Raw genomic sequence first — 20,970 nt, forward strand, 5'->3', positions numbered from 1 at the left:
TTTTTATGTTTACTGACAAAGCAGTGGCTTGAATGTTTAGGTCTCTTTCCTAGTCAATAGGCATTTCTCCATACTCATGGGTATTACAGTCTGATAGAAATATCATAGCCTTCATGAGAGGAATTATTGTTATTAACTATAATAATGGAGATGGGATTTCACACCACAGTGGCAATAAACATTATTGCTTTAAAATGCTAATTCTTTCCAGATGATTATTTCCTTTCTAAGATATCAGTATTAATATCTTCTTTATTATAAAAGACCAGTACTTACTATGCCATCTTTGTTGGGCAATGTTTTGAGGCCATATTTGGTAGAAATGTTGCTTTTGCCCAAATAATCTGTAGAATCTGTAAAAATGCCAAAAGAAAGCCCTCTATTTTCTTATTTCTTTGGAAAGGCACTAGGGCTTTTAAAACCAATGGAGATTAGTCCCAAAGGGCAGCATACAGAAGGCTAGAAAATAAAAAATAATTCCTTGTAGTGCATCTCAAGACGGCAGTGAAAACCTCTCCAAGGGTAATGGGGAGCCTGATTTTTCAGCCCCTGTGCATGTGTAGTACTCTGGAGGGTAAGAAGCACAAAGAAACCAACCAAGCAACCCATCAGAGTAGCAAGCACTGTTCCCCAGGAGCAGGTTTTGGAAACCTCGGCATGCATTCTTTAAACCATACTTTCTTTTTTAATAACAGGCATTAATTCATCTTATGACCTTAAAACTCTGTTTATAGGAAGGCTATGAACTGGACAAATGAGAGGACCACTGAAAGGCACCTCCTTTGCCTCGGTTAGTAACTGTTAATGGTGCAAATTAGCCTGCTAAAAAGAAAGTATTTGGATGATGGAGTAGACTTCCACATTACCTTTGAGGCCTGGAACAAGAATTTGAACAGAGCAGGACTCTTCTGCTATATGTTGAGGATATCCAGATCTTAGCAGTGACAGGAAGGCAAGGCTAATTAGAGTCACCAAGAAAACCAGATCTTTCTTCATAATGAGCTCTTACAGGTCACTGACTCCTAAACAGAAGAATGAACAAACAGTTATAAGAATTCCAAAGACTTTCAACAGTTTCTGAACAAATACAGCACCCTGTTATGAAGGCAATATATTTTTGCATGCCATAACCCATGCAGCATGGAAAGAATGTGTGCAGGTCCTCCAAGCAGGTTGTACATTCCTCAAACATACATGAAATACATAGTAGCACTTATTTGTTTTGGCACTAGCCTGGGTAAGATTAAATTTAGTTAGGATAAGATTCTGAATAAAATTCTTTGCTCTTAATAAAAATACTAAGTAAAGCTAGAAACAGGTAATTTTGTGTTTACTGTCTCTCAATAGTAAGCGGATATCTTGTAAGGTTAAAGAAGAAAATCTAGTATATGGGCTTGCATTTAAAGACGTAAGTACTAAATTGACACTTAGACAGAATAGAAACTGTTCTAAAGAGGCAATTTGGTAGGTGATGAGACCAACCTTAAAGCCTGTAATTTCACTCTCCATCTACCTGAGCAATGAAATTGTGCCCAGTAAATTGTTTGGCACAAGAGCCCTCACCTGACTCATCTGTGGGGAGGGGGAGAGATAATATTTCACCATCTTATGCAATGAAGATACACCACAGTCTCCAATAAATCCTAAAAAAAAAAAAAAAAAAAAAAAAAAAAAAACCTCTTAAATATATCCTTTTCTAAGCCTACCCATGAAATGGTTTGCCTGATACCAGGTTGTGAAGAAACATCTTGGAGAGCAATGGTGCAGAAATGGAATTGGTGTGATAGGATTGTCAAAAGCTGGTCTCCAGGAGGTCACTAGAAATATTGTTGACAAAAAGTTTTATTTATGTACTTCTGATGTGTTTTTTCCAGTCATTCTTTCACCAAGGCTCTGTACTACACCAAAGAAGCTGAAAGTCATATCAGAGTTTCAGCAGAAAGTATCTGTATATCATTTTTATAGCCACAATATAGCTATGTGCATCTAGAGCAAACAACTAGAGCAAAAATGCTGGACTACACTACTCCCCATCCCCCTGAGTCTTTACAAAAATAAGCAAAGTAGATCCAGCACAGACATGGAGTCAGTGCGCAGGTCTGGGCATCTCTAAGTCTAAGGGGCTACAGCAGGACATGAGCCCTGGTGAAAATCTTTGGTGCTGAGTAATCCTCCCATTGAATAAGGAAGAGTGACTAATGTCACGTATTCGTCACAACCACAACTTGCCTGGTATAGGACAGCTTTGAACTACTTCATACATGAGATTCATCAATCTCAAAAAGACCCAAAAGAGTGTGGATGAAAAAAAGGAAGTTTATACTAAGTTGTAATGTAATGATTTTGTTTTCAAGGCCTCTGTCTTTTCTCTAAATTTCGGTGTATGTTTATATGCACATTTTCACAGTATACTATGCAATATGATATATAATAAAAATTACTAAGACTGCCACCCATATGTATGTGCCTGGACCATCTTTAAATTAGCTAGCTCATGTATTGCTAGGAGTGCACATACCCCCAGAAGCACAGACTTCAGCTAGGATGCTCGTATATTTAGACCACATAATGTTTTGTCCCAATTGTAGCAAGACCACCCAGAGCTTCTCAAGACAGGTAAAACTGAATTTTGCCACCTCAGAGATGAGGGACTGGGCCTGGAAGAGAGAGCTTAACATAAAGGCGGACCTAGAAAAGTAAAATTGCAGAAGGCAGGGAGAGAAAAAAAGAATGAAAGAAAAAAAGAAGAAGAGTTGTGAGCATTTGTCTTAAAGCTTCTACTGCCACGGACAGAAATATCTGCTCTATTCCCTGCACAACACCTCAGCAGGAGCAGAAACCAAACCAGTTATCCAGGGCCTTTTTTCTAAGGCTTATAAACTACTTGAACACAATCTTGGCATAACTGTGAAGTATCAGATATCCTTGATAATGTTCTTCTCCCAAATAGCCTAATGCACAAACCAGACAAACTACCTCAGATACGTTAAGCTTGGATTTGGACACATTTCCCCGAAAGGAGATTCTGCAGGGTACATGCCACTCTGGAAGTGCTCTAGAGGAGCTTGCAGTACCCACAGTAGACAGTCTTGGCTCTTTCTACAATATACAAAAGTGTTGGGATTCAATGAACATGATTTACAACAGTCAGCAAGTGAAAGAGGGAGCAAGGGAGACTAGTCAAAAAGAAATGCTGAGAATAAGGGAGTTTCCCCACATCTTCCCTTCAAAGTCTTGTAGGTCCAAGGAGGATTTTGAACTAGTCAGTGCTGATACATTGAAAGTGATGGGTTCCATGTCAGGAACAGGCTTTGCAGTGTCCAGGTGGGGACCAACGCTCCACACATGGGAAATCAGGGATCCGTCACTGTCACAGCCAGCCAAGAAGACCTGACAGAGGTTTGTGCCCAAAAGTCTCATTTGGACATCTAAGAATAAGCATTTAACTCTTAGAAGAGAGTCAGATACCTTCGAGGGATGGAGAATTGGGTTGTCCTGGACAGCAATCATGCCCACGCTCTGCTGCCCAGGAAAGCAGAGATGTGGTTCCTGCCTTAGCCTACAAACACAGTCCTATAGTCCAGGAGAGCACCTCACCCAGAAGAAGGGCAGACAAAAAAGCTTGCAAGCTTAGTGGTGAAGATATTCAGCTAAAAGCCTGGAAACCTAGAAATGATGGAGGAGACATTCCTCCAGTAGTGTGGCAATAGGGATTCTCTATAGAGAAGCAGAAGATGTGGATGAAATGAGCCGAGACAGAAGAAGAAATTGCAATTAGGAGGGTGCACCACTTCTGCACTATTGGATAAAAAAATTGCCTCCTCCTTTTGCATTTTAGAGGTGCTAGATGTAGCCAGACTACAACTGAAAGATCAAAGCCTCCAGGTATGTTAAATATTCATCTCTCTTTGCAGACTCCTACACAGCTCAAGCGTGAGGCAGGCACGCAGCAGCAGAGCTGTCAGGGCTGTTAGGCAGAAACGAAGGGTTTCTCAGGGGGGCCTAAGCCACGGAGAAGGCACCGTCATTCTGAAGATGGTGGAAAGCACGGCCTGCTGCAGAACCTGGGGCCTCAGGGTCGCAGTGGAGGCACCCCGTGAGCTGGGGAGAGCCGAGCTTGCACAGAAAACAGGCTGTCGCACCAGGACGTTGAGGGAACTCTGCTAGAAAACAGCACTTTTGAGCAGCAGCCAGATTCCAGCACCTGGGCCCCACATGGATTCTTGGCAAAACAGCTCAGCCTGAGAAAAAAAAATAACTGTGGAAATCTCTGAAGAGGGGGCAGATTCATAGTGTCTGTAACTGCAGTAAAGGGACAAATTAGTAGAAGACATCCAAACAGAAACACCTTGGATATCACTTTATCCACCCTTTCTTTTCCTGCTTTAAAAAGGAAACGTTCCCTTTGCAATTAAAATTGCTTTAGATAATTGAAACAAGAGTTTGACCTCCAGGTATGTGTTGCAGCAGTGTCCTTCATTTTAAAACCATGGAGAATTCTTTGCCTTTCTGACCTGTCTACAAATCCTTCTGGACTCTGAGTCGCAAAGGCTATTTAGAAGACTAAATCCCACTGAAATTAGTCCTCAGACAGAGATGGCAGCTCATCTTTTTCAAATATAGTCTTTATCTTTGACTCTGGAGTATCATCAACATCAGAAAAAGCAATGCTAGAGAAAAACCCAAAGATGTTCAGCACTTGTAAAAGTTGAAATGCTTCCAGTATCTAGCTAGGGGTTAAGAGCCAAACTAGAGGCACTGATAATGGTGACCCATTACTGAAGCGAAGTCCCAAGTGGAGTGTTTTGGAGAAATGGAAAGAGTAAAACACAGCATTTATATGGACAAAAAAATAGTGAAATGTCTCTGTTTTCATAGCAATGCAAATAGCACAGTAATTTTAAAACAGCTTTTGAGACCTGTGAGTGTTAGGGTACGGGCCTCCCTTGCTGAGAGGGGAGCTTTCCTAGGCCATATTCCAAAGGACAAGTCCCTGAGAGGTCGTCAGGGAAGCACCGAAGCTCAGAGCACCGCAGGCATCACTCAAAATCTCCCTGAGACCAGTCCTGCCGCTGCCAAGCGAGTGACCCTGAGCTTCCTTGCTAAACCCTCCACACTTCAGGTGGGAAGCTTGGAGGTCAGATCAGCCAGCAAACGTGTGACGACCCTGCAGCAGCCCGGGGCCGTGCTGCAAGGGCCGATGCCTTATCGCAATCTGCTTCTCATGCTAGAAGCGGCACCACAATCTGCCCCGGTGAATCCAAATGGCTTAAAAAAAAAAAGCAGCAGGAAAATGCTGCCTGACGGTGTTAATGCTCAAGACAGCCAATAGCTATAGCTACAGCTCTCTCTATAATCCTAATTAATTCTTGTTTGGGGTTCTAGCATTTCTTTGAGGTATTTTTATTTTATTATTTCTGAGTTGTTTTCACTCTTAATGAGGTATGGTTTTCTCTCCTCTTGAAAACAAGTGCACTTCATTCTAAATAATCTGATTTACTTTCTGGATTAACTGTCACACACAAATGTCTGCAGTGCCAGCCCATGTCTAGACAAAATGTGGACTCACATTTGAGTTTGAGTCAGCACTATATGGATATATCCATAATATGGATGAATGGGATGGAAACGTCTCCCACATTCAACAGCTTTCAATCCCATGACTTTTCAGGTCCTTCGTCCACATCCCAGCACCTCCGAGAACATCCCAGCAGCAGACACTTTGTCCTGAAATGTCTCAACGGGCTCTACACCACATCTGAATGGATACAACACATGCCTGGTAAATCGTGCCATTGAAATGCCAGACTGGCTGGCTGTGTCACAGACTTCAAGCAAAGAATTAGAAAAAGAAAAAAAGAAAAAAAAAACACTAATTTTGCCCTGGGTAACACCAAGGCTGAGTGGAAATCCAGGCTGATAAGCTCTTGGGACCAGGAGGGAGAGTGAGAGTGGACGACCCTCCAGCGCTCTGTGTACAAGTCGCTTCCCATCACTTGTCCAGGGGCTACGGATCACCCCCGGAGAGGATGCCTCTCACACTGTGCATGAATCCTATGTCACTGGCCTTTCTCTGTTGCAGCTTTGCTGATAGCCTAGCCTATGGATGTTTTGTGTAGCTATAGGTTCTTACTTCATCTTAGCTCTCTCATGTTTCGCCTCCCAGCTCCCCCACCCGTTACCTTGTGTAATCAAGTGTTGGTCATTTAGCCAGAATACAAACGTGATTCAATGATAAAGCTACTTAAACCACAGGTAATCATTTTCATAACAGTGCTGTGCTTGAAACTTAAATGTTAAGTGTTTTTTTAAAGGTTAAAGCAATGGGCTTGAAAGAGAGAAAATACCTAAATGTTAAGGCTGTAGGATTCTGCAAATGGGGACCCTAACTGCTGTGGTTAGGAAGTCTCTGCAAAACCTATGGAGTGTACAGCAGCTCAAAGCAGAGCAGCAACACACCTCATGTGCTGTTGATGCTGAAGAGCAGGGACGTTTCCTGCAGAGGGCACAGGAGTGAATCCGAGCTGCCTGGGAGCTAAGCCTAGCTCAGGGTTACTCCTAAAAGTGCTCTGAGCCTGGCTCAGCAGAGCTATTTCCTCAATCAGTGTTTGTGAGATTTAAGCGACTATTAGTTCTGCCTGCATAACATAGGTGCCCTTGCCATGGACAGGAATATTAGCTTCACTTTTCAGCAAGAATCGTGTTTTTAAAAACTGTGAGACAACTTTTTCTGATGGGGTTCTGCTGAAGTCAATGAGTTTATGTCAGAAATAACTTACTATCTTCTGGGCTGAAAGTGTAAAAAAATGGGCTTTGGCAAGGGTGAGATGAAAATGTCACAAAAAGGGGGCAAGCATGTTTTCAAAACCTGTAACTAGGAGATGAGACCCACATGAGTCCTGCCCCTAAGCCCCAAAATGTATCACTCTGTGTAGAGTGTTTTAGATGATATAGAGCAACACTCAGCTAGAATTTTACCTTGGTCTTTGTAAAGTATTGGTTAGAGATAACTGGAAATGTTAAACAAAATTTCTCCCACAATGTTTTATCCAATGGCTCTGTTAAATGAATAGAGCTTTACTATTTCCTCCTCTGCAGCTATAATCTACGGGAAGAGTTTGTGATTTTTGGTGCCGGATGTCGGATGCCACATGTCGGATGAAACCCACTCCGAAATCCTACCAGGTTCAAATACAGGTGTTTAGTACTTCTAAACTATATCTAAATTGCCTCAGTTCAGCCTGGCTCCTATAAAGTATATACGCAAGAACCTGATAGTATCCCTACCAGCATTTGTAGGAACTAAAATATCAAGGGATCACCAAGAATCAGCAAATGATTTGAAGAATAGTGTACATTTCCTTACATAGATACAGATCACTTACTATCTTATTTCTGAAACTTCAAGGCACCCCTTTCCAATTCTCCACATCCCTAAAACCTTAGCAAAGTAGAAGCAGTTTTTGTTCCCATCTGCTTATACATTACATACGCAAAAGCTACTTTAAAAGGCAATTTGAAGAACCAAGAGGCAGAGAGTGATTACTGCTTCCTGCTTCTGAATACTGCAAGGATGAGACCACAAAAAATAAGCTACTAAGGGATGGAGTAGCCTTGGCACCAAGAGATGGTAGTTGTTTATCAGAATGACTTTGCTTAGCAGCAGATCTCAGTCTAGCCAAAATTATAAGCAGACCCCTGGGCAGGATTCAGCTCCCTTGGCTTAGGTTCAAAGTCTGAGAAAATTGCCCCTAGTTCCTCCTATAATCACATAAGAGGAATGATGTACAGTGACTCACTTCATCCTAAGTCAAGTCAAATAAATGGATCTCTAGAGGCTGCCTATGAAGAAAGCTCAGCCTTGTAGATACATAAAGTTGGGCAAGGAGATTCCCACCCTTACTAGTTAGCTAGGCCAAACTCGTAGGAAGGCTAACAGGAGCCCAGCTCACCCACCAAAGCCACACATTGCTGACCCTTCCTTCTTGGTACCATCACCAACAGTCGTCTAATGCCATACTGGGCTAGCTCAGCTTGCTAAACCAGTAAAAAGCTCTCTCTCTCTCTTTTTGTCGGGTTATTTCTCAGCTGATTTAGCTGCTCAGGTTCTGGTAAGGTAAAATGACCATCCATTGCTGTGAAAAATGCTGCCAGACAGGGATTGAAGTGCTCCCTGCAGCAGCTGAAATGGCCTTTAATGCATTATAAAACTGCCCTAATGTGCTAACAGCATACAGAGAACAGAAAGATGTGTAAGTGAAAGAAGTAATGGGACTGAGTTCACTAGAAGAAAAAAAAAATACTACACATAATTAAAGAGTGGGAACTTTTTAACAGGAGGAGAGATATGGCAAAATACCAGGCCACAGTGGAAAATAATATCCAGAAAAAAAGATACAGAGCATAGGAGATACCACAAAAAGAGACATTTTGCGATAGCATGCAAGTCACCAAGAGTCATGGAAATTATCCAAGAGTGTTATCCTCAAATGACAAGGACATACTTCTCGGAATTATATCCTGGATATAACAAAATAACATGATATATAAGCATGCATGATCAAAATCCTGCATTTAACCTGGGGAAATGTCAATCCAATTTCAATGGATGATTATAATTGTTCCCAGGCTGCAGATCTGCAAAGACCAAATAACATTTTATTTTTGATCCTATGCTAAAGCTCCCAGGAGCCTGGGAAAAGACAGAATTAATTATATAGGTGATACAGAGACGATATCTTCAGGAGACCAAGTATCAATGTAGGAAAAAAGAACAGAGCACCAGTAGCAAGAAGCAAGCTACAGGGAATGCAGCCACATATCTTCACGGGGCAAGGAAATAGGCAAGGGAGAACTAAACAGCAATGGTGTCATTCAACATTCCTTTTACTCTTAGGACCCAGCACCTTCCCTGGCACAGGTAAGGGAAAAGAAACCAAAGTAGGGGAAACCTACCAGGAGTAGTTCCCCAGATGAAGGAGAAAAACAAACAGAACACCAAGCTATGGCTGTTAAAATCAAGCTTGTATGGATTTGACATAACTTAGTAAAAACACACACAGAGAAAGACACATGATGACTTCATACATACAGAGGTCAAAGTATTCTTATGCCAGGATGCTACAGCAGAGTTAGGCCAATCAGTCTATATTACCAGCAACATTCATAATCCTACTTACAAGGTATGCCAAATGGAAGCCAGTTGAAAGGGTATCTTCAGTGGCATACATTTCCGAAAGCAACTCTTTTACCATGACGTGCATTCAGAGTTTTGCTATAAAGAGGATGCACCAGTCTACACCAAAGACTTAAAAAATTAAGAGCACGCAAGTGATTACAAGCAGGTCTGAGGAGCTTTTGACAATCTAGTCTCATTTTGAGACCAATGAAACAGAAATGTGAATTCAGATAAATGAGAATTCAGAAAGAAATTGATATAATGTATACAACATAATTTGGAAACAGGGGTATTTACCTGAATTCAGATAAATTGGAGGTATTAGTTCCCTTATCTTCTCCCTGAGATCCTCCAGTTACCAAAAGACTCCTAAGAATGACAACTCCCTTTGGGAATGTTTTGTTAAAACTTGTCCATCTAACCAGATCCCTGAGACTTTACTTTTTTCTTTTAATAATGTGTGTTTCTAGGCAAGAATATAATAAGACACATTAAGTAAGGATCTCTACCTGTTTTTGTACTTAGCAACTTTTCTAACAGTAGCAGCAGATGCATCTTCACACGGCCGGAACGTGACCACAGCCAGTTGCAGTGTATCCAGGAGCCTCATGCCAGCTAAGCAGCGATCACTTACACCTTCCCATGGCTCAGTGCAGATTTGTCCAGCATTTCTAGGTTATTGACAGGAGCAGGAACTATTACTAGAGCTTTAGGTACCAGCAAAGAAAAAAAGAGGGTTTATGGGAGGTATTAAAAACTACATTGACCTTGTTCTGGCTGAAATGCCACCATCTGCCACTTGACTTGAGCAAAGGAAGGATGATAACAAGATAACACTTCCCTAGCACTTGTAGAGAATGCCATTTTTTTCCTAGGGTACTAATAGTTCTCATTATCCCCATAGTGCTGTAGAAGGAGACACAGCAGTGATACGGCCTGCGTAGAAATGAATGGTTACTCAAAGCGCTTCTGGAGCATTAGCAAACACCATCTCTGCTTATCTATCTCCACAGACCTTGCCAAGGTGGTAAGGTTGTCTCCACCTATGACTCTCAGGCAGCTCAAACTAAAAGAGTCTAACCTGAACACTCTGGAGACATGATCTGGAGACATGAAGGTGTTTAGAAACTGGCAGAAATTTTCACATTTTTACCTAGGAAGCAAATCACAAGGACTCTTCTTGACAAATCACGTTCATCCTCATTATTTCTCAACAAAATAAGGAAATATTATCTGTAAGAACTCTGAAAAAAATTCCTTTCATGGATTGCCAGTGAAAATTCAAACAAAAGGAGATTGCAGAACTGAAAAACCTATACTTTTTGCTTAAAGATTTAATCTTTTAAGATTATTTCCAGAATTATTTAGATGGGGCAGACATAAGGACATGGTTTTATATATATAACATGATTTAAAGCTTAAATTTAACTTATATAATTTTATAACTTAAAATTACAAGAAAGGCAAATCTAAGACAAAGGTTTTACACAGCAGAGGAAGTAAACCTCTGATAAAGGTGTTTTTTAGCTTCAGCTCAAAACACGATTCCTGTTGTGTCAACTCGCTTCATCTTTGAATTGGTTTTCAGGCGCAAGTTCATTGCACAGCTAGAGAGAAGCATTGCAAATGCGTCTGCACGAGCTGCTGGCAAATACATCACCCTGGAGTCTTCATCGCATCTGCAACGTGAGCAGCGCTGCTCTCTGCTCTTCCATTCGATCCCCATAGCAGTTTCCTTAACATTTCTTGTACACTAACTAGTTGGGCCTTCAGAGACATGTTTGCTCTTTAACACCCTTCCTAAAAGAGAACTCGGTGAAAGGCATTTTCCTTCTCTAAATAGTAAGACATTTTTGCTTCTTCTTGTGTGAGGCTTTCACTCTTTTCTGATGCTGTCATCTGATGTTTTTATTTTGACCATGCCATCCAACATTGCCAGATTCTTCAGAAATTACTTACTATTTTGGGAAAGTTGTTTGTTTCAGATCCCAAATATTAGATGATCTCTTGTAAATCCTTCTCTGATGATAATCATAATGGTCTGTTTATGTTACATAATGTCTTTATAAAAACTCCCATGCTTTATTGCTTCCTCTTAAGTCTCAATAGTCTTTGGAGTATGAAAATCATTTAAAGTAAGACATGCTTGTGAAACCTTTTAAAGCTGATGCTGGTTATTTTGGTGCCTTCTTCAGTGCAGGTGAACGATTTATGAACTCTTCCATTTCTCTGAGCACTGCACTTCCTACAGGCTTTACTGTTCTGCCCTCCTGCAGATGGGAAGGAGAAAAGTGCCCTCTGCATTCAGACCAGATGGAGACCTATCCAGCCTGTGATCCATGGTCTCTCAGAGCCTCACACACTATTTCAACGGGGCCCACTAAAGACAGTAAATAAAAGCAAAACTATTGTCAGCAAGTTTCAATACCTGCTAAGATCATCAACACCAGCACAGGGAAATCGGAAGGATGCACAAGTAAGCCTGAAAACTACTGAGCAAAGCAAACCAGAAATCTTAAGAGAGCTATCTGTAGGGTTTTTGTTGTTACTATTAAGGCAAATTCTGCCATTAGTGTAACATAACAACAGCTTCAAAAACCACAGTGAGCCATACCAAGACCAAAGCTGGAGACCAATAAGCTAAGCACAGGGAACAGGTGCACCTTGATTCTCAAGCCCCACTGCCATCAATTAGTGAGAGTTAAAGCAATTTCTCTCATCCCCTCTCCCTCCTTCACCCACAGTCCCTACCCTGGCACCCCAAGACACGAGCGACCTAAGTCAGCACTGGCAATGGTCCCACTGAATCTGCATCTGTAGCTCTTTGCAAGCCCAAACAAAAGATCCAAAACGTTCTCCTAACAACTCAGTCATCCTAGCATGCAGTAGATGTCTATGATTTGGTCAGAAAATGTAGGTGCCAAAGTTTTTCCTACTGCACAGACCAGAAATCACCAACATCTTGCTTGAAGTGTGTAACAAGACACTAGGCTCTCACCTAGCCCATTTATGCCCTTTAAGGAGATTTGTCCACGCTCTTGTAGGCAGTTCATCCTCTAAAGAATTCACAAACATGAATATTAACACAAAAAATTGCCATTCACTTCCAATACATGGTGGTGAGATACCTCTTATTTGCATGGTAGATTTTGAAAAGGAATGGTCATGCCAAAAGAAGAGAATTCTGCTTAGCTAGATTTTTATATTATTACTAACCAGATATCAAAATCAGAACCTATTCTGAGAGCTGCGGATGCAATCTTGGATGTGCAGTAGCCCCACTTCAACAAAAAAAAATTACTGTATTCAAATTATTGTATCCTTTAGTCATGAGGGCACCTTTACAGCACATGGGAGATGTGGATTTGAAAGCTGTGGAGAGAACTGACTGCGGGTCTCCTGTCTTCTCCGTATGTCCACCAGCCAGTAGATTATCATGTAAAAAGTGATACGGGCAGCAGCCAGCTTTTCAGAAGGACCTCCATAAAGCTGTATTTTCAATCCCAGTTTTCAAAGTATCCCCACCCGAAAGACCAGGAGGGCACCAGAGGGGGAGAAGCCCCTCTCCCTCTCGAGCATTTCCAGTGAGCTGCTGTGGTGCAGCATCCAGATCCCCAGGGATCCTTGGATCCCAACACACAAGAGAATGGTCAAGTGATGCACTTGAGAAAATCAGCTTCAGGTCACTTCTCCCTACAAATGTCTTATGCAGCTATAAGCAAATCAGTGAGGGATATATATATATATATATATATATATATGTAAGTAGTGAGACTGGTGAGAATCAGTTAAGAATTTACTGGATTTTTAAAGCTTTAGGTGACCAGGAGGTTGTTTTCCTCCTGACCTCTTCAGAGTTTGCCTTTGTCTTAAAATCCAGCGTTAGTCCCTTGCAGCTTCAGTTCCCAATTTAGAAAATGGAGCGCTTTTAGCACAAAGCTTGGCAGAACCATGGGCAACATCTTAAGTTCTTAAAATGCTCTTCTCTCCCTGGAATAGGTTTTTGTGTGGATAAAAACCATTAAGCAGCTTGCAAGACTTTTATTGACACATCTGACCTTCTCAAAGGGTCTTACTTCCAAGACACAGCAAATAGGATCATATGCTTCTTTCACCTTTAGGAAGGTGTCTGCCTCCCAGCTAGTTTTCCACTCGTAATCCAGGGGGCTTCTGTTACAGTTCACTCTTCTGCCCTTCTTCTTTACCTCTGTCACTGGACTACGTGTCCCAAAATACATCGTAATGGTCCTTTTCATCAAGGGAAATCAAGTCCCTGACCATAGGACCTTATAGGAAACACTATCCAGTCGTGAAGCCCAGCCAATAGTGAAATGTGATGCAAAGCACAAACTACAGTTCCCAGGAGACATCATATTTTGGGCTAAACTTTTCTGGTTTTCAGCCAAAATATTTTGACAAGAGAACTAAGCTACCCTGGAAAGCTGACACTTCTCTTAAAAAAATATTTGGTCAAAAGCCTTCTCATCTCAAAACAATTCTGGTTCAAGATTTGTGCATCAGACCTAAAACTAACTGAAATGAAGCAATAGAAATAATGTAAAATGTAACTCAGAGTCATCATAATAGCCCTCAACACAAAGTGCCATTTTTAAGTTACACAACGGATTAATACTGCCTTCACAATGCAGTTAGCTGCTGGCTGTGGGACTACACCATGCCTAAGTGCCATTTTAACTACAAATGTAGTTTATATGTTCTCTTTATTATACATCTGTTTAAAAAAGCAATTTTGTTTTAGGGAGTACAGTTAGGAATTTTCAAAGATGGTCCAAGCATTCTTGAAAGAAACAATCAGTGTGAAAGCACTGCTTCATGGCTACATTATTTGTACACCTTATTTATGCTGCTACAATCAGCAGAAGTACTAATGAAAAGAGTTCATGGATATTTCTAACATGGCATCATAGAAGAATATATCGTAATGTCATTCTGATAAATGAGAACTTTGCTTCACACGCTCTGATCTCTATAATTCCCTAAATAATCATGCCTGTAAATGCAAAATGTTCAAATACATAAGATCGAAAGTCTTATCCACTGAGCGCAACATGTAGAAAGAAATTTGTTTCCTTGATTTCGAAATCTAGATTCTTGGATTTTCAAAATCTTTCAATAGGTGAGTGTCAAAGCCAGAGCATTTTCAGCCCAGCTCATCACTGGGTGGCAAATGCAGCACAAAACGGTGCATTGCAGTTTGCAGCAGTCCTTGGGTTTTGCTAGAAAACTGCCACGAGTGAGGCCAGCTCACACGTATGGATGCACAGAGGGACAAACGGCAACACACAAGCCCTTCGTGAACCCCATCTCTTTCACATCCCCTCTCTGAGAAGCAGGCACGTGGCCTTCCCATCAGTGCAGGATGGCTTACTCGCATATTTCTGATCATTTGGATCAAGGTTTTATCATTTTTATTTACGTATCTTTAAATTTCTCTAAACATTCCTGTTTGCCACTACTTGCAACTTCTTTTGGCTTTCACCGAGTTTACTCTTAATTACTCCCTGCTATAATTCTTAACCCTTTCTGGATCTTCTGCAACGTCAGTTCTTCCCTCCCTGTTTGCAGCCGTATTACAAGCCCACCTTTACCACAGAAAACAGCCCAGGAACAGAAATAGGGGAATGCAGAGAAGCGCTGAGCGTTTCCAGAATTAAGCTGAGATACTCATTATCCGTTAGCGGGAATTACAACCCATTAGTGATCTGCAGCGGCTTTCAGTGTTATGAAAATTAAAATTCATATACCGCTTCGCCCGTTCTCGTGCAAAGGATGGCGCTTTCACCAGCGTTTGTGCAGGATGGGTACAGACCCCGCAGTGAATGGGGTCCGTGTGCCCCCGCGTGTGTGACCCACACGGCTGCTTCCAAGCAGAAAGGTCCAACGTCCCCCAGAGCCAGAGCGCTCTTGCTTTCCATGCCTCCCCTTACAATGCAGCCATTGCCAGTCACATTTTGCCGCCTACAAGACAATCCCTTAAGAGACACCCGGATTTCCTTCTCTACAAGTTTCTGAGCAGTGAAAGTGAAAAAGTCTCTCTTACCTTATGGTCGCTGAGAAAATGGGAACTGCCGAACACACTGAGCCTGCAGGGACACTGCACAGATGAACCTCATTGCTGCTGTTTACAGAAGTCTGACAGTTTTTAATTTGAAAAGAGGTTGCCTTTTGCTTTTCGACAGTTCAACAAATCAGACAAAACAGTTGCAAGTGTTATCTGTAAACAGCTTCCTGTTTGAAATAGATCAGCTGTCCTGCAGGACAATAATTAGGAAAGAAGTGTGGGAAAGCTGAAGAGGTCCATGATGTAAGCTTTTTATTTTGGGAATGTACTTTTTTGGGAATGCACTCTTGCTCTCCCCTCCTCCTCCCTAGCAGAGAACCCCTTTTTAACCATTTAGATCTATTCAGCTGCAAGCTGCGCACGCACTCTGCCCGCAGAGAGCACTTTTCTTGCTTTGCTTTAATTGCAACAGCCGATACAAAAACACCGTGAGTGCAGCACTGAATATGAGCCTCTTGTGTGGGTAATAAACACACACTTTCCTTACTGAAATTCTCTCCATTCTTGCAACTGGCTGCAGCATTCTTGACTCGCTGAGTAAAACATGCAACTATTTCAGAGCTCCCAACACTCCACAATAAGTGCTAAATTAACCACATGACAGGGTGCTTCAAGGCTGCCTTTTTTGGGGGTTTGGTTTTTTACCTTTTGATATCACTCTCTGCACTGCTGGGAAGGGGAAAAGGAGGGGGCATTCGGACGCCCTCCCTTGCAGCCTCCAGCCCGCTGTGCAAAGCTGGTTCCCAAACCCCGCGCCCTCCCCCTGCTCCTGCCTCTGCTCCTGCCCTGCTCCGCTCTCCCGGCCTTTCCAAGGACAGCGGCTGAGGGGTCGCCCCGTGCGCGAGCACCGGGGCAGCCGGCGCCTGAACAACGCGCGGGCACGGAGCATTGCGGCCAGGAGAGCAGTGGGAAGAGCCACGTTCACCTCCCAGGGCAGCAAGACCTAAAAGCGCTCGGATCATGGGACCAGAGAGCTAAATGGGTATTTTTGTTCGCTTGGGGCTTTCTTTTGGTGTGTGTTTCCTTTATTTACGTGCTGAGCTGCTGTCACTGGGGTGCAGAGCCTCTCCCTGGAGGGCTGCACCGTGAGCCGCTGCCAGCGCACGTCCCTCCCACCGCATCCCGCAGCCTCCATCCCACCACCCGCACACAGAGCAGCGCTGGAGCCTTCCAGGCTCCGGAAAGGTGCTGCTGACGAGGGCAACGTCCTCCAGGAGAAAATTCATTCAACTAGCACATGCCCAAGCACAGGGATGGGGGCAGATGCACAGCAGGCGCAGGGGACAGCACAGGACACGCTGGGGACGATGACCACAAAGGACCCCCCACCTAATTCAGAAGCAGTTTGGGCCGATGTGGGGGGCTCAGCAGCAGGACTGGGTCCTGCAGAGGGTCCTGCTGGCGCCCTTTGCCAGTAGGAACCTTTGATGGAAGGAATGTAGCAAAGGGACTGCAGTCCAAGCCTTTGAAGATTGCATTGCGATGGCAAAGGCACTGTACATTTACATAGATATCTTCTGGCCCTGTATAAACACACAAATAACTGAGGCCAGAAAGGGAATTCAGGGGAGAAATAGTTCTATTTCAAAGGGAGGTTGCAGAAAAGGTAGCAGAAAACAGTGGCTTAGCAAAGAAGAAGTTCCAAAAGAAAGGTTGGATGTTGTAGAAGCAGTGGAATTTTTTCCCCGTTGGAAAGGGATTAATGAAAGAAACAAGCAGATCATTTCGGTTCCCTGAAGAAGCGATAAAAGGGGGACAGTCCCCGCAGGCAGACCCGAGCGTCCCCTGCGCGCGGAGCAGCAACGCGCGGCGCAGGGCAGCGAGGCGCACACTAAAATGGCGGCCGAAACGGGCGCCCCCAGCCCGGGGCACGAGCAGGGGCGGAGGGGGCAGCGGCTGCTCGGGATCCGCGCCCCAACGGCCACCCCGGCCGCAAGCGCAGGGTCGCAGCACGCCGACACGGCTGCGTTCATGACACGGGCAAGGCGGGCTCAAAACGGACAGAAACAGGCATGTAGAAACATGCGAGCTGGTTGGGGAAAGGCAGGGATGATTCTGCTAACAGAAAACAGGAAAGAAAGTACTTGAAATATATTTTTAAGAGCCTTCAGGCAAATTCCTGTACTCTTTCCACAGTCAGTGGACGTTACCTCTATGTTTGTAAGAGTACAATACCCATTTTAAAGTTTTGTTGTTAGGAAAAGATGAGGAGGCCTTAATTCTCCCCTCGGAAGGGCAAAACATCCAGTCACCTTGACAACAAATGAAAAAACACCAACTCCCAAACTCTTTTAATACATTAAAACGCGGGTTCAGTTGCTGGAGCTTGGCATATCACAGGCTGCATTACAAACACTGCTCCAGCTCCTGAAAATAAGGGAGGTCTCGCTCAGCATTCCCAAGGGAAGCCCCCGAGGAGGCAGGGATGCAGCAGGCACAGCCGGGCCCTGCAGACAGGGCAGCCGCTAGAGCCACACACCCTTCTGCTCCTGCAACAATGTAAATGGCACGGCCCCTTTCCTCGGGCTTCCCCTAAGAGTTTAGCCAAGATAACAGGGAAATTAGCCTTTTACAGCCACACTTGTGAGGACTTCCATACCTACCGCAGTACATATACTATCTCCCATATTATCACATATCCCATTAACGCATCCAAATAGCGTAGGCAGCACCACTCTAATTATATGGACATGAAGGCAACAGATCCTTTTTCTTTCTTTTCTGCAAGAGGCATGAAATGCATGGAAAGTTCAGCACCAAAATGGCAACGAAGACAGTTTTGCTTACAGCTGTTTAAAATCTAACTTTGTTGCACTAACCTTTTTTGCTGACACTTTTTTGCAATACTGCTATTTTTTTTTTCATTATTTGCTGCTACTGCCCATCTCTAAAATAAGAATACTGTGTTCAAAGCCTGGCTCTGTATCTTATTTAGTGTTCCAGAAGCAGAACAAAATTGAGGCAGAATAAAGGAAAAATCGTGTGAACCACTAAACACCTCCTTCATGCAAAGCTTGAGAGTGAGAGAAAACACCGGCTTAGGGTGAACAAACCATCTCTGCTCAATCACAAGTCCTGAGATTCCTGACATACAGCTTCCTGCAGGGAACACCCACTGGTGCAGAGAGATGCTCCCGTGTCACTTCTTTCTCTCCTTGTCACCAGAGCGTAGCCTTTTCACAGAATAAAACCCAGGTTTCCCATTTACAAAGTCTCGGAAAACTGCAGACATTGGAAATAGAGTCTTGCAGTCTGTAGAAATAATAATATTTCCATTTACCATGATATGGTATAAGGATCACCACATTAAAGGTTGCCAGATGCTCTTACCTATACTCAGAGGAGTAAATTGCATACGATGTTACTCCTTATCAAATTACCACAGCAGTGAAGACAGGTCAAGTAACTTACCATGCAAAAACTTCCAGTTCTGTCACACCAGGAGTGAAACACATGCACACATCTGTTCTAAGGGCCAAAAGCAAGGCACAACTAAAGAAAATAGGAGGCATCTGTGAAAGCATTCATTTGGAGCGAGTGATGACAGCTTTAAAATCAGGAGCATCTAGTAGGTGAAGAAAACTTTTTTTTGCTGGGCTAGTAAAAGAGAGGTTTGGTCTTTCTACACCCTTTAGCATACAATGTTTCCCCACGCTGGGGCTACCCACATATTGCTGCTGCACAGGGTCATGGTACAGAATACCTCAGCACTGTTTTCCTTTTTGAAACACAAAGAGCAGCTGATGAACTCCTGGGGAATCACTCCTTCAAACAGAGCTTAAATGTGCCGGCAAATGAAAGGTGAAGTCTAGCATCACCTCCTATGGAGCCTGCTTCAGGTGAAGGCAACATTTGACACCAGTTATTCCGGCACGCTCATTAGCACTTGACCAGATGGCATCAACTGACTTTCCAGATTGCAGACACTCATTTGATTTGCTTGTCAAGGGATGAAGGGAGTTGCCTGACTGTATCAATGACATGAACACACAAGGGGCCTGTGAATAAACTAGGACAAAAGTCTTTCACCAAGCACAGTCTGGTATCTTTATACCACAAAAATCTACATTTCTGTGCAGCATGGTAGGTATGGGAACAATAGATGGCTTTGTTACCCTTTCACTCTCAGAATTCAGATGGAGCCCTCACAAGCCTTTGCAATAAGACCCAAGGAAAAAAAAAATATATATATATATATATACACACACACATTCGCGCGCGCACACACACACACACACACACACACAGTCAGCTGGCAATGCCTGAAAACATTCAGTTTTTACATTCAATTTACCAGATACCTAGCACTCCCCTCATTTTAGAGGGGAAGTTGATATATTACTCCTACCAATTCATCCTTAGGCAAGAAATGGTGTTAGAATAAAAGTTATGCTCTGGAGACAGAAGTCTAAAGCAGGAACAGAAAGGCCTTAAGGTAAGCAAGTTTCTTCAAAGGTACTTTCAGTCATCTCAGTGAGTAGGAGGATGTTATTAAAACTAGGCTTATATGCTGCTTTATTCTTTCTCTTTGCGTCGTCTGAACCCAAAGTAAAAGCATACTGCTCTCATCTGCCCTGTGCTATTACAGGGAAGTTAGAGCATCTCCTAACAAGCTTCAGTCCAAGTTTCAAAGGCAAAAGAAATGCAGAACCTATTTCAACTTCCCAGCTCTTCGCAGCTGTAGGAGAAAAGTATCACACAGGAAGCGAAGAAACCTGCAGAAAACAGGAAGATATGCAAAGGCGCTGAATAGAGCGGCCCTTGTCTCCCAGCTACTTTCAGGTTGGAAAAAAAAGGAAGCTATTAAGAGCTGCTGGCTGTTACATAATTAACACTCCAGTTAATAGGTCTTCTCTGTAATTAGCTACCTTTTTCTGTGTTAAATGCTAATCCTAAGTAACAAAATAGCCTGTTCAGTAGAGTGAAACGCTACATTCATCTAGACTGCTCAGTACATTTACAAGCTTCAGTCCAAAAAGTCAAACACTCCCCCGAGCAGCAAAGGAAAAGGTTACTTGCTGAAGGTGCCTCTCAACATTACCCAGGTTAAAGGCCTTCAGGGCACTGCTGCACAGTCCTGGACAACTACCATGTACCCAGTCACCCCGACCTGCTCCCCATCACACAGGCAAGAACACACTGAACTATGTTAAAACACCATCTAAAAACACCATTCCAGAAGCTATTTCCTCACCCCTGCATATCTATCCCTGCCTTTTGTTTTTTACCCACAGTCTGAGGAAGGCTACCCAATACAGGTACCATGCACAGGTACTGCTAACATATGGAGACATAAAAAAAAAATACATGTTTTGAAAGCAGGATCAATATCCGGAAAACTACAGTTCATGTCAAGCAAAATGCCCAAGGGTTCAGAAATGGTCATCTGCCCTTTTGTTGTTATAGGGGGAAGTTGCAAGGTCTGTTTTTAGCTACAAATGAGTATTCAATTCTACTTCCTAAAGAAAGTTACCTCAAATTCAAACTACACCTTCTCAAAAATGCATTATTCGAACAGTTCTGTATGTGCCACTGCTCCATGTTTCAGGGTTACAACTGCTGCTATGCAGACTTGTTCCACTATCAGGAACAAATCTTGTGACCTAGTGCCTTGATACACAAACATCACTCATTCAGAAGGCAGGTAAATCCCATGAGCCAGTTAACCCACACCTATGTTACAGAAGTAGAAATTTAAATGAGATTACTC

General features: G+C 43.0%; 1 protein-coding gene across 1 annotated transcript in view; it reads right to left on the reverse strand.

Annotated features, from left to right (window-relative positions):
* COLEC11 (collectin subfamily member 11) overlaps window positions 1–15,516 on the reverse strand; it is a 31,938-nt gene extending 16,422 nt beyond the window's left edge. Inside the window, exons 1-2 of the mRNA XM_010220494.2 lie at window positions 15,240–15,516; window positions 867–1,022 (exon numbers count right to left, since the gene is read on the reverse strand). Of these exons, the coding sequence (XP_010218796.1) occupies window positions 867–996 (130 nt within the window). The 5' untranslated portion in view covers window positions 997–1,022; window positions 15,240–15,516. The remainder of the gene's footprint in view (window positions 1–866; window positions 1,023–15,239) is intronic.
* Between the last annotated feature and the right edge of the window lie 5,454 nt (window positions 15,517–20,970).

The sequence above is a fragment of the Tinamus guttatus genome, unplaced genomic scaffold (assembly GCF_059628265.1).
Source record: "Tinamus guttatus ecotype Peru unplaced genomic scaffold, ASM5962826v1 Tinamus_guttatus_pri_ptg000383l, whole genome shotgun sequence".
NCBI lineage: Eukaryota > Metazoa > Chordata > Aves > Tinamiformes > Tinamidae > Tinamus > Tinamus guttatus.